Source organism: Ochotona curzoniae, unplaced genomic scaffold (assembly GCF_017591425.1).
Source record: "Ochotona curzoniae isolate NIBS_2020 unplaced genomic scaffold, NIBS_Ocur_1.0 scaffold_4701, whole genome shotgun sequence".
NCBI lineage: Eukaryota > Metazoa > Chordata > Mammalia > Lagomorpha > Ochotonidae > Ochotona > Ochotona curzoniae.
In genome coordinates, this window is record NW_024467122.1 from 50,474,079 (window position 1) to 50,488,351 (window position 14,273).

Below are 14,273 nucleotides of genomic sequence, written 5' to 3' on the forward strand. Positions count from 1 at the left end.
GTGGAAAGCTACTAAATCCCATTCAGAACCGGCACAGACACACTTCCAGCAGCAAGGTCCTGGTCTTCCTTCCACATCCCGTAGATCTCAGCAGAGTGGCTCACGCGGGGCCATCTGTCACCCAGCAGCAGCTCCTGAGTTAGTCTGCACCTACTTTGAATGTAGCAGGAGACACAGGAGCTTGGCTGGAGAGAACACACTTAGTCCTGTAGGAAGTTTCAGGGGTTCCTGGACCTTCCTGAGGCCTGCTCCTGAATCCCTGGTGAAGGCTTCTACCCCAGCACCTGTGAGAAGTCAGGGAGGGGGGCACTGAGGGGTGTAAAAGGTGGGGCTCACCGGATGGTATGCCACCAGGAAATGGGAGCCCTCATATCCTTTAAGCCTGGGATGAGCCACAGGGCTGCCTCCCCTGAGTTTCTCTATGTCTCTGGAAAAGAATTGCAGTTTGGCAGATCTGGAAACCAAAGGCTGCAAAGTAATGCCTGCACTGCTTGACTGGTAAGAGTCCAGGAAAAAAAAAATCCCCAAACACAGCAGTCCCATTAGGATTTGGTGTTTTTCTTGAAAACAAGGAAAATATTCCCTTCACTCCACTCCATTCTTATTACCCAATTTGCAGGCAAGTATGGGCCAAGACATGGACTTCAAAAATAAGTCCAGAAAGCATGCTTGAGGCCCTAAAAATTATACTCAGGCATCCAACCACTCCCCTCCCCACTTTTGGGTGCCACAGGTGGACCCCTTACTGGTATCTAGGAGTACCAGAGGGTCTCATCAGTCTAGGCAGGGCAAGACAGGGGGAGAAACAGGGTGACAAGCAACCCCAAAGGTTTCAAACCCGCATCAGGCCCACACTAGGCTCCAGGAGTCAGGAACTACAGAGGGAAACAGAGGTTCCCTCTAGGTCAGAGCACAGCAGGACTGTGGCTGCCTGGGCCAGGTCTTCGTGCGGCCCCCCAGGGCGCTGAGAGTCCATGGAGTTGGGCTGTCTCCGAAGACCTGCTGCTCCGGGAGCTGCTCCCTGAATTCCTGTAACAGCCAGCACTCACTCACTCTAAGGATCTGTCAAAGTGTATCTTCTAGCGTTTTAGACAGCTCGTTCATTTACAAAGCAAGAAAACACACTGCACATAATTGTAGGGAAGGAAACTACTTGCTTCCAATTTAAATGCTCAGTTTTTCTGAGTCATTGAAACCGATCCTGAAAATCTAACATTTGGACAAAATTTTACTTAAAAGCCTAACTACAAATTTAAACCATAAGAACATAGCTAAAAATCACAAACTTAAATCAACAAAATGTAGGTATGATTACGGTCAAACTGGGTAACCAATAAAGATCTGAACTTTTAATAAACAACTGGAGATTCCTGGCAGCATAAATTACAATATTCACGCCACCCTGGAGGAGTGTGATTCCTTAAAATACACTTAAATCTGTTTAAAATCTGCAGCCAGAACATAAAGGGTAACCTGTCATTCCATAGAGCTTCCCAGACTCACGTCAGTGGTAAGCCTGGCTGGTCGCCACTTTCCCCTTCCTAACTACAAGCAAGAAGGGAAAAGTGGCATGTGAAAGGGGCTGAGCTGGAAATAGTCCCACAAATGACTTCCCAACATGGGAGGCAAAAAGCTTCACGGATGGATTTTGCTGTCATCTTCAGCATGTCGTTCAATGTGTCCTGCAGCATCCTAGGGAAAAAGGAACAAGAGCCTATGAGAGAAGAATTGGTGGTAGGACAAGACAAGACAAAGTCCAAGCCAAGGGCAGCCCTGTGGGTCTAGCCTATCTGGGATCTGCACAGCGAAGGCTGTCGGGAACCAGTACCTGGTGAATTTACATAAAAATCTGCTCTGAAAGGTGAGCTCCGGCCTGTGCACAAGAGCTCTGCAATAAACCTCCAGGTTTGCATGCTGGGTTTGAGACAGCTGGAAATATTTTAGGTTTTTTTCTCAAAAAACTACCCAACTCTTCACTGAAGACCCGAAGTTGTACCCCAAGTGTCTAAATAATAAAAATTTCTAGGCCCTCCTTCTTTATTGTAACTCTGTACATTCTTAACAAAGTGACAAAGATTTGCCAGTCTCCACATTGAGCAGTCATCTACACCTTATGAACCCACTCAGGTACCTGCTTGGATCCTTTCCTGGCGGTGAAAAAAGCATCGCAGTTCTTCCACCGGCATTTTAGAGTTTGAAAGTTTGGATTAGTGTGGTCGGTCAACAGGTGTTGCTTTAAATGATCTATTACTCCAAATATCAGAGAGCAACCATGCCACTGGAGGGATGACAGACAAGATCAGGTTAAAGAGCGTCTTCAACGAGCAGTCAGAGCCTCCCTCGCTTGGAGCCTGTACATTCTGTACAACAAAAAACAAGCCCTTGTTCACTGATTTATTTTAAGCTAGAGAATAGAACAGGGACTGGAGTTGTGGCACAATGCATTAAGTTGCCTTGTGTGATGCTGGCATCCCAAATGTGACCTAGGTCAAGTCTTGCCGCTCCATTTCCAATCTAGCTTCCTGCTAATGCGCGTGGGAAAGCAGAAGATGACCCAAATACACGAATCTCTGCATCCACATAAGAGATCTGGAAAAAGCTCCTGGCTCCTGGCTTAGGAGTGGCCCAGATCCAGCTACTTCTAGCCATCTGAGGAGTGAACCAGGTGATGAAAGATCTCTCTCCTAATTCTGCCTTTCAAATTAATAAACAAATCTTTAAATAAATAAAAACAAATAATTTGACGAGGAGATAAACCAAACCATCAATGCTTACAGTCTCTGACACAACTGGAAGCAGTATATAAAAATAAAACTATCTACTTTTTTATTTCACGTACTTCTATTTTGCTGAAACTTCTGAAGGCATGTGCTAACTTTAATCAAACAAACCACCTAGGAGACAGTATGTCAGACATTTCCATGTACCTTGTAACAGATTTAATTAAGTGGAAGGCATTAAATAGGTGCTCACATGTAAAAATGGTGAGCTAAAAGTAAAGAAAATCTGTAAGTAGGTCTAGAGTCAAGCAATTCTAAGGTCTGGTGAGAAGAACATCTTCACTCCTTACCCAACAGCGGTAATTCTGCATCAGATTCAGTCTCACAGCCTGAATGCTGCCATCGTAACAGCCAGTGTAAATCTATAAACAGAGGTTTAAGGTTAAACCAAAATCTACACAATTGCACAACACCCTCAATATAAGAGCTCAGAACAACTTTTAATAGCTATAGGAGGACATAATTCTAAACACGACCAGCTCCCAAGTACTAATATGGAATAGCAGTTTCTAGGACTTCCCATCTGACAACGTGAAGCTGTCCTCATTGGAAATGTGGCTGAGAACAAGAGCAGGACTCAGAGAAAGCCGCCTCTACCTGAGCTGCTATGACTCGGGCTTCTAATGGACTCAGTGTTTCGTGGCAAGAAAAGGATCTACTACAGAAACATTAGAAACCTGCATCTTGGTTCAACTCTGGTATTTCTTAAAATAAAATCGGGCTTATCAGAGTTCAGTGAATTAGCTTTTACTTATACGTCTGCTATAATTATACCACACTAGCCAAATCTAATACCATTCCAATGTTCCATTCAGATCATGGTGTCTCTGGAAAAAAGATCACTTTTTAAATATCTCCTATTTGATAGTGATATTAAGATTGATATTAAAATATTATTTGCTATTAAATAGGAAACAGAATGTTCAACAATGCCATTGAGTTACTTCACAGCATCATTACTGCAGGAGACAGATATTCAATGAGCTGGCACATCAGAAACTGAAAGTGATAGGCAGTAATACTCCTGTCAATATAGAGACTTTTAAGTGAATATATTCTATGACTTGGCCGTTTTACTCACCACACTCTTATGGATGGTCATGCACATAATCATGTCTTTGTGTCCTCCATAAACTTGCAAGCGATCATGAGACTGAGGCAGAAGGAAAAAAGAGAGAACCGAGGTTATCTGTGTTTGTGTTTAACAATAAGCAGTCATTGAGGGCCTTTTGTGAGGTTTTTAACCAGACGTGAGCCACTAAATTGAAGCACTAGGAACATTGTTAACAGAATTATATTCCAATGGCAATCTGCCTAGTAAGTTCCATTCCTCAAAGGGGAAGCTGGTAACCAGAAATAATAAAACCAACTTGTTTAATATCAAACTTCAAACTGCACATAAGGACATAAGGGGACATTTTCAGAGTCTGAGTTTTTCTCCAGGAACAACTGAGGCTTTGCCACCTGCAAGCCTGATCAGTATCTTCAGAGCAGTCTGACAAGGGTATAATCTATGGGCAAGCTGTTTCATAATTAGCTAGAGTATTTATGAAAATGCAGATTCCCGGGATCCACCCTCCCAACATTATTGCATCAAAAATCAAACCCCCAAAAATCAGTGCTCCAAAATGGATTCAATCAAAATAATCAATCTAAGTTATACCTGTAACTCATAGACTCGAACAAATTTATCCAGGCAGGCAGTCACCATCACTTTCCCCAGGATGTTCACCACTGTCACTGCATGATTGTGACCTTTATAGATCCGCACAAGCTCACCAGTCTACGTCAGAAGAAAGGTTAGGTGAACAGACTGTCCCCCAAGATTCTGTGCTGCTCTGGAGATCTGTCATTCTGTAAGTGTAAGAAGCATAACTCCAAGGCCATCAAGACACATGCATAGCTGTTTTAATTTTAACAGCTGACGGGCTCCCACAAGCAATTATTATGCATACAGAAAATATGCAATGGATCCTGAGAGAAGCTGAGGTCACAGGAAGGGAAGGGGGAACACGTTTGCCTATTTTGCAGCTTTCAAAGGACAGGTCAAACATTCCTAATCTGATGATCTGAGACACTCAGAAATCTGAACGTTTTCAACTAACAACATCCTCAGGTGATAGATCATAAAAAACACTAAATGCATTAAAAATACTGTACAAAATAAACTTCACTCTATTTGACTAGGGTATATACAAAACAAAATAAATTCTCTGTTCAGACTTGGGTTCCATCCTCAAGACAGCTTGCTACATTTTTTTTTTTAATATTCCCAAACCAGGAAAACTGCAAAAATCTGAAACCCTCTTGGACCCAGGTATTTTGAATCTGTGCTTGCACTTTGCCATCTCCTGGGATCTAGACAGCGAGTTCCCAAATGGCAGTACCCTCAGGTCTAAAGACCAGGAAATAAGCATCCCAGAGCTGCCTCAATAAGCTGAGCTGCCTTGAAGCTGTTTTTCCTCACTGTTTTAAACAAATCATCATATTTACTTTCGAAAAGCCTTGGCTGCTGAATTTACATAGAGCTTAACTGAAGCATGTAAACAAAACCATACTGGCAATCTGCCTTCCATTAAAAATTTTAACTGTGTCACAATTTCCAGACTGTTCAGTGATGTCTAAAAGTGTACAAATAAGGATTATTGTTAATCCTTTTGCAGGATAAAGGACTTATTTTAAAATGTAAGAGGTCTTAGGAAGCCTTTTGCTTTAGCTACTGTTTTATTAAATTTCCTTATACAACATCACAGTGACTTACATGAATATTGTGAGCGTGAACTGACTGATCACTCGAACCACTGAACACCAGGTCATTCACCACCTTGAAGAATAAATGGGCAAGTTAGATTTTCTATAGGGTTCTCAGTTTCCTTTATAACTTGTTGTTACAAAGGGGATTTTAACTTCTGAGACGAGCATGAATTAGACCGAATTCCCCAAATTATCTCAACTAAAACTTAAGTCTGACCATTGGAAGTGCTGGTGAACTGACAACTCTTAGAGTGATCATGAGGTTGCCTAGCAGAGGAGGAAGGGTATAACCACATTCTACAGTAAAATACACTTGGTTTCTTGGTTAACATATTAAAGAGAGTATCATTTGGTGATTCAGGCACAAAGATTATTATATTCTAAATAATGCATCAGACGACCTGAAAAGTGCTATTCAAAACCCCTCAGCTCGTGCCAGACCACTCTTGTTCTCACACGCTGTACTTGCCTTCATGCAAAGGATGGTTTTGCTGTGGCCCTCCAGAGTTCTGAGGAGCAGGCCGTTCCGGGCGTCACGTACACTAATGGTACAGTCGTAAGAGCCCACAACCAGCAGCTTTCGGGCACCTTCCTGAGCTGTGGCAAGACAGCTGACTGCTCGAGGGCCATGACACTCAAAGATCTCCATGCGTTTGTTGTTCTGAAAAGTAAGCACTGTCAGATTCAGTAAACGCAACCTTGCTAGAAAAAAACAAAACTAAACTAAAAAACAAACCAAATCACTGTTTTAGGACTAATTCTCAATTCCGTGACCTACACTCGACATTTCTATGCTTCCAACCTCCATCCAGTCCTCTCTGCTGTGTTCATGGCCTCTCCCTTCCCTGATCTAGTTGGGGGACAAACTCTTACATGACAGATCAATTGATCATTTCAACCACATGATTCTCAACTTAATTAGAAAATGACTGTTTTCATATTCCTTAATAATAAAGAATCAATATTTTCCATACTACATTTTCCAGGCAACAGACCCTAAAATTCTTCCACTATATTAAAAAAAAAATGATAAATGAATGTTCGTGTCTTTTCATCTACTTGAATATGTGTATGGAATCAAACTCCCAGAAATTTGGCAGAGATCAGCAGTCGGGAGCCTGCAGAGCTGAGAAACTACTTAAGCCTTCCCAAAGTGTTAGGGACACAGAATAATTAGAATTCAAGACTCAGTGCAGACATGTCTGGGTAAGTAATTCTGGGCAAATCAAAGGAACTCCAGGGGAAACCTTCAAAATTTACACCCAAGTCAAGATGCTCACATTCTAGATCTCTTTTTTTAGAGCTTTTAAATCATATTAAGAATGTATCCATTCAAATTTATTATCAGGGCTAGGTGCACCATCCATTGGTCTGCGTATGAAATGGGGCTGGGGACATGCTGACTGCAACCACCAATGTGTGTGCAGGCTGACGTGGGTGATGAACTGAACTGGACTCCACACTAGCTGAGACATACAGGAGTCTGGTTGCGGTCACCTCTGCCAAGGTTTCTTGGATACACCCCTCTCCAAATGGATCACTGGACTTAAACTCCAACCATGGGCAAAAATCACAGGCTATGTGGTCTGACCATGGAGTGCATTTGTCAAAACTGGGGTTCCATGGTTGCTGAGGCCTACACAATGAACGGCAAGCCCAGATGCTCATGGCAGACATGACAGCCAAATCATTGAGGCCTGCAGGGAAAACTAGTACCTTGGAGAGCAGAAATTACTCTCTTGATCTATTCATATCAAGCAGTCAGCTTGGCAACTGATTATACATGTGCTAGATTCTTTTACCCTAGGCTTCTTACAGCAGCAAGCATGTCATTTTACTGCATCCTTTATATAACTGCTGCATGTAGCACATAACAAACAAATGACATGGTAATGGTACATAGCACATATTCTGGGACAGGCATTTGGCACAAAGGCTTCAACAGTGCTTGGGGTTCCCACAACACACACTGCAGTGCCTGGGTTCAAGCGCCAGCTCTGTTTCTAATCCCAGCTTCTTGCTAATGCATACCACAGGAGGCTGCAAAAGATGATGCAAGAACTTGAATCCCAGCCAACCACATGGAAGAACCAGACTGAGCTCCTGGCTCTTGGTGTCAGCTTGGGCCAGCTTTGGCTGCTGTGAATCCTTGGGGAGTGAACCAAAAGACGGGACATCATTCTGTGTCTGCCTGGCTAGCTCTCCCAGTACGCTCTCCAAGTAAGTAAAAACAAACTTAAAAAAAATCACTAAACATTCTAAGTACACATGTACTACAAGAGGCTCATGGGATATGATGCTGCAATAATTAGTAATCCAATCTATGAATTCCACTTTTTAGATTACCTCTTTTATCCACTTCTTTTCATCCATACACTAACTTTTCTAGTCAGCTTTCATCACAAGCCTCCAATGGCTGCCTTGCTTCTACGAATACCAGTCTTCCCCAATATCATCTGCACAGTGAGTTTTTCTAAATACAAATACCACAAAAAATGCAACTGCCTTCACAAAATACAAAGGCCATCAAGCACTTCCTAAGCCTTATCTGAGACCTAGCATGTAACGGATGCCCGTTAATGGTGTGCTCAACAAGTAAATTGATCTCTGCATTGTACAGGTTTGTTAAGACCATCTTTACAAGACTCTAAATCAGTTCCAAATTACGCCAGTATCATATTCAAAAAAATTCAGACTGCTTTCATGGTGTGGTTCTTAAAATGAGATATACTAATTTAACCTGTGACTCATTATTTGGCCCAAAATTGGCACACTTGCTCTTATTTTTTTCTGTTTAAGGTGTAGAAGAAAAACACGTAAAGCATGTTATCAGTCAAGCTTTTTGGTTTTATCACATTTAACGACAGCAATAAAAGATCACAAGCAATGGTGTTCTGTTCAGCCATTTCATATAGAAGGAGGGTACCAAAACCCCCTCCCTCTTCAGATCATGGCAACTTTGCTCTATCCCACAAGCATAGCCACTAAAATCTACTCATTGTAGAAAATGTGGTAGTCAAATGGGAGCCACACTTGATCTTATTTGGTAGCATTACATTTTGGTCCTGGTACATCTCATCTACGCAGACAGAAGAAAGGCTCTTATTTCACTTACATCACAAAATAACTGTTTTTGAGAAGTGGTTAATTTTATTTCCTTAAACAAGAAAACAGAAAACCTCCCGTCTGCTACTCCTTCCCACACACAAATGGGCAAAAGAATTCAGTCTTCTCCCCACCAACCACTCACCTTTATGTTGAAGGTGACCACAGTGCCATTGGCCAGTCCGGCATAGAGGATTCGCCATCTACTGTGGAGGCAGAGAACCCGGTCTTCCAGCTCTAACTGCTCCAGACACTCTCGGGTCTGACAAAAGCATACAACATCTATCAGCAAATGGGATGGGAAAACAATTTCCCCATGAGAGCAAATTTAATAATGAGAATTTTATTATTATTATTTTATGATACAGTTCCATAGGCCCTGGAATTTCCCCTACCCTCTCTCCTATATATATATATATATATATATTCTAATATATATTCCAATAATAACAGTATGTATATATTCTAATAGCCAGTATGCATGCCTCCAATTTATATAATTTATATACCTCCAATTTATAGAATATATACACATATATTCTAATAGCAGTATGCATGCCTCCAATTTAGAATGTACAAGCTTTTCAAAGGGGCACTATGAGTTGGGTCTGAGCCCTCTAAATAAATGTCAAAAATTAAAGCTGCATTTGCAACCTGGCTTTATAATTGTGTATTTGGCAAACATGTTATTCATAAGGGCTTTCCTGCAATGTATTCATTAAACCACCTTCAAATTCCTGCTTCGCAATGGCTGCTAAATTAGTTGGGCCATAATTACCCAGGAAGTTTTTTTTTTCTTTAAATTTTAACTTTTTTTTTTTAAAGGCAGAGTTACAGAAGGAAGTACAGAAAGAGAGGGCGGGGCGGGGCGGGGCGGGGAGCGCAATCTCCCATCTGCTGTTCACTCTCCAAATAACCGCAACAACTAGAGCAGAGCTGCCCCAAAGCCTGGTTCTTCTTCCAGGTCTCCAATAGGGGTGTAGGGGCCCAAGGACCACACCCTCCTTTGCCGTTTTCCCAGGGAATAAGCTGGAGTTGGATCACAAGTAGAACAGCCAGGACTAAAACTGGAGGTGTATGGGATGCTGGTGCTGCAGGTGGATTAGAACCGGCACCCATATGGGATTCCGGCATGTTCAAGGCAAGGACTTTAACTGCCAGGCTATTGCACTGGGCCCTATATCTTATTTGTTGATGAACTTTCCAGTTTATCTTCTTGCTGTCTTCCTATTTAGTGATCTCTCATATGAAGAGGGCTAGTGAAGTCTCCAACTATTGTGGAGAGCGGAGCCGCGCCTCAAAGATGGCGCTTGTTGACCATTGCACAAAGGTGGGAAACAGGTTTTGGGAAGTTACTGAGGATTGGGCCGAGCACGCAGGGAAGCTACGTGACCTAAGTCATGATTGGCGTGCTTGCCACATGATGTGAGGAGCTGTGTATGGATTGGTTTGTGTAATGTAAAAAGGTCTGGGTAAAAAATAGTTAAGAGGAGATTCTCCCAGGCGCACTTCAAGGCTAGAGCTGCTAGAGCTAAGGCCATCGCTTCAAGGCTATGTTGTAGCTGCTATCACTAGCGCTAGGCTATAGCTGCTTTTGCTTTGCTGCAATAAATCTTACAACTGTTGTAACTGCTTTTGCTTTGTAACTACCCTTGAAGTCCGCAGAAATAAACTTTTCAAAGAATCTTTACCGTATCGGGGTCTTGCTCGCGGGACAAGGGACCCTGATAAACTATTATTGTGAAACTTGTTAATTCCTCCCTTCTATACTGTTGGTTTGCTTCACCTACTACTTTATTGACTCTTATTATGAAATGTCCCCCTTTCTCCAACAACATCTGTCTCAAAGTGTTTGCCCAATACTGACATCATTGCCCTATGCCCTTTTTATTATTTGTGTAAGACAATTCATATTTTTTCAATTTTTTTTTACTTTCAATTGTATTGTGTTTTGTGCTTTCAATTTACTTTCTATTGTATCTTTGACGTTAAAGTGTTTCTTCTTTTCTTTTTTTAAAAGATACATTTATTTTTATTGGAAAGAGATTAACAGAAAGAACAACAAAGATTTTTCCATCCGCTGGTTCACTCTCCAGATGGCTGCAACAGCCTGAGCTCAACCAATTCGAAGCCAGGAGCCAGGAGCTTCTTCCAAGTTTCCCACGTGGCGCAGGGTCCCATGCTTTGGGCCATCCTCCGCTGTTCCCTCAGGCCACCAGTAGGGAGCTAGATGGGAAATGGAGCAGCCAGGACACAAACTGGCACCCATAGGGGATCCTGGCACTTGGAGGAGGAGGATTAGCCAATCAAGCCATTACACTTGGCCCTAAAGTTTTATTTTTTTTATTTGGTATTACTTCTGCATCTTACCTATATCTGTCTTTTGATTTTGATGGCATTTCATTTGCTTTTAATGTAATTAGAATTTTTTTTTTAATTTGTTCCAATTTGAGCCCTCTTTTTGTCAATCTATTTTATCTTATACTAAATTTTTCAAGTATGTTATTTTAATTTCTCAACTAGCTTTCTAAGTTCAATTTATTCTGCTTCACCAGCGGTGGCCCCTAAATGTAAGTTCTTCAGCCCTTTCCCAGACATGCTTAGGACAAGGTTCAGTGCTGTGCGTTAACAAGGCTTCCACATGAATCTAACGTACACTGAAGCTGTGAAACAGCAGCATCAGTCCTTAGCAATCTACTTCACACTCATTCCCACTGAGATGTCAGAACCTTACACTAACACAGCTTCATTCACTCCATCTCCTCTATGTACCTATTATCACACATATTCCACCCATGTGTATTATAAACCTAACAGTGTAACTAAACATGTGGTTTGTATTCACCTCATACATATCTGAATTTATACCAGAGTTCCCACTCTTCCCAATCAACACGGTTAGATGTAGGTCATTATTACCCCTTCTGGTTTCTCTGGACTCACCCACCTTAACATGATAGCAGCGAATGGTGTGGTCACTGGAACCAGTGTAGAGGGCGGCGTTCTTCTCAGATGTCTGGGTCACCAGCAGGCAGTTCACTTTGGAGCTATGGCCTTCAAAGATGCCGATACATTTCCGACTCTAAAGTCAAACACAGGTCACGTTATCACTTGTAGGGTACAGATGATCAAGTAAAGTGTTTCTTCCTCAACAAAATGAGGCAACAACAGTCAGGTCACTACTTTTTGCTCAGTGCCTACAATAATGCCTGGAACACAAAAGGTATTCAGTAACTAGCCATTCACTGAATGCCCAACTGATGGCTGCAGGGTCTGGGGTACCTGCAGCTGGATGCTGAGCCATAACCAGAAAACACTTAATACACTCCTCCACAGGAGAGGACAGAAGCCAATTCTCTACCTTGAGCAACACTAATATATGGACCAAATACAAACTATAGTGCTAATTATCCTGAATAGGTATGTATTTGATCATTGAAAAACAGGTTTCATCAAAGGTTTTAGTGGCTTACATGTGACTTCCACAGAGAACATTCTAAATGATATGTCTGTATATATGCACAGATCTATTTAGGATGTACACACACACAGACACAGACACAGACACACACACACACAGACACAGACACAGACACACACAGACACAGACACACACACACAGACACACACACAGACACACACACACACACACACACACACACACACACACAGACACACACACACACACACAGACACAGACACACACACACACACACAGAGACACACAGACACACACACACACACACACACACACACACAGACACAGACACACACAGACACAGACACAGACACACACACACACACACAGACACAGACACACACACACACAGACACAGACACACACACACACACACACACAGACACAGACACACACACACACACAGACACACACATACACACACACACAGACACATACACACACACACACAGACACAGACACACACACACACACACACACACACAGACACACACACACACACACACAGACACAGACACACACACACACACAGACACACAGACACACACACACACACACACAGACACACAGACACACACACACACACACACAGACACAGACACAGACACACACACACACAGACACAGACACAGACACACACAGACACAGACACACAGACACAGACACACACACACAGACACAGACACACACATACACACACACACACAGACACAGACACAGACACACACACACACAGACACAGACACACACAGACACAGACACAGACACACACACACACACACAGACACAGACACACACACACAGAGACACAGACACACACACACACACACACAGACACACACACACACACACACAGACACACACACACAGACACAGACACACACACACACACACAGACACAGACACAGACACACACAGACACAGACACAGACACACACACACACACACACACAGACACAGACACACACAGACACAGACACACACACACAGACACAGACACACACAGACACAGACACAGACACACACACACAGACACAGACACACACACACACACACACACACAGACACAGACACACACACACACACACACAGACACAGACACACACACACACACACACCCTCTGCAATTTAACTGTTATGCTCATATTTCCTTATAACACTGCTTCCTTCCTTCAGTCCCTCCCATTACTTCTCCCATCACTAGGTGGAAGGAGGTTACATTTTTGTTATCTGTGGCAAACAATTTTCCTGATCCATCAACTAACTTTCAAATTTTCTGATTACAAAAATTACTTCAGTAGTACTTCCAAGGCATTATTTATTCAGAAAACACGGCATTTCTAAAATTTCTTGGCTATCAGAGCCAGCAAACAGATCTCGACACATATCAAGTACTCGGAAGTTCTTTTTTTGAGACTAAGGAAGATCAGAAATGTAAGTGTGAGGCAGTGGGGAAGGACTGCTCTCCTGTCACCTGGACACTCAGCAGCTGTCAGGAAATGTCTCCTCTGATGCCTTCTTAGAGCTCCTCTCTGTGACCTACCAGCGACTCAACTGCCCCCACACCAACTCCAGGGGTGGCAGCTGACTGACCAGAGCCTGCTGGCATGGGTTTAACCTCCTTTGCAGCAAGTGAAGGTACCAGCAGTATAAAGTCTAGCACGCTTTTGTGGTATTAGGAGCGGGGGGGGGGGGGGGGGGGGGGGCGCAAAACACCACAGTGGCTATTGACATCTGTCTGTGAGAAGGGGAACCAGCTTTTAGAAAGGAGTGGTCCCTGAGAAGGCAGAATAGAAAGACAGAGAGATCAGGTCTCCAGTGTCTCATTCTGAGGCTCACCCCTACCTTGGGATAGACAGTAAATTCCCCAAGTTGTTTAAGGGAAAGAGTTGGCTTTTCGGGCCTGGTGTGATGGTGTAGCGGTTAAAGTCCTTGCCTTGCATGTGCCAGGATCCCATATGGTCATTGGTTCTAATCCCGGCAGCCCCGCTTCCCATCCAGAGCTCTCTACTTCTGGTCTGGGACAGCAGTCGAGGACGGTCCAAAGCCTTGGGACCCTGCACCTGCATGGGAGACCCAGAAGAGCTCCTGGTTCCTAGCTTCAGATTGGCACAGCTCCAGCCGTTGTGCTCACTTGGGGTGTGAACCGTCAGACG

At 43.0% G+C, this 14,273-nt stretch overlaps 1 protein-coding gene and 1 non-coding gene across 7 annotated transcripts in view; both read right to left on the bottom strand.

Annotated features, from left to right (window-relative positions):
- Positions 1 to 1,327: 1,327 nt before the first annotated feature.
- ZNF106 (zinc finger protein 106) overlaps positions 1,328 to 14,273 on the bottom strand; it is a 51,778-nt gene continuing 38,832 nt past the window's right edge. For 4 of the 6 annotated variants that reach the window (XM_040969976.1, XM_040969979.1, XM_040969977.1 and 1 more), the window contains 9 exons: positions 11,587 to 11,721; positions 8,785 to 8,901; positions 6,004 to 6,195; positions 5,542 to 5,604; positions 4,444 to 4,563; positions 3,862 to 3,933; positions 3,071 to 3,142; positions 2,132 to 2,278; positions 1,328 to 1,692 (listed from right to left, as the gene is read on the bottom strand). In XM_040969976.1, the coding sequence (XP_040825910.1) occupies positions 1,636 to 1,692; positions 2,132 to 2,278; positions 3,071 to 3,142; positions 3,862 to 3,933; positions 4,444 to 4,563; positions 5,542 to 5,604; positions 6,004 to 6,195; positions 8,785 to 8,901; positions 11,587 to 11,721 (975 nt within the window). In that variant the 3' untranslated portion in view covers positions 1,328 to 1,635. The other 2 variants (XM_040969980.1, XM_040969982.1) reach the window with 2 other exon arrangements.
- Positions 8,423 to 8,562, bottom strand: LOC121149688. Its single transcript, XR_005882824.1, has one exon. It is a non-coding gene; the product is annotated as a small nucleolar RNA SNORA29 (small nucleolar RNA).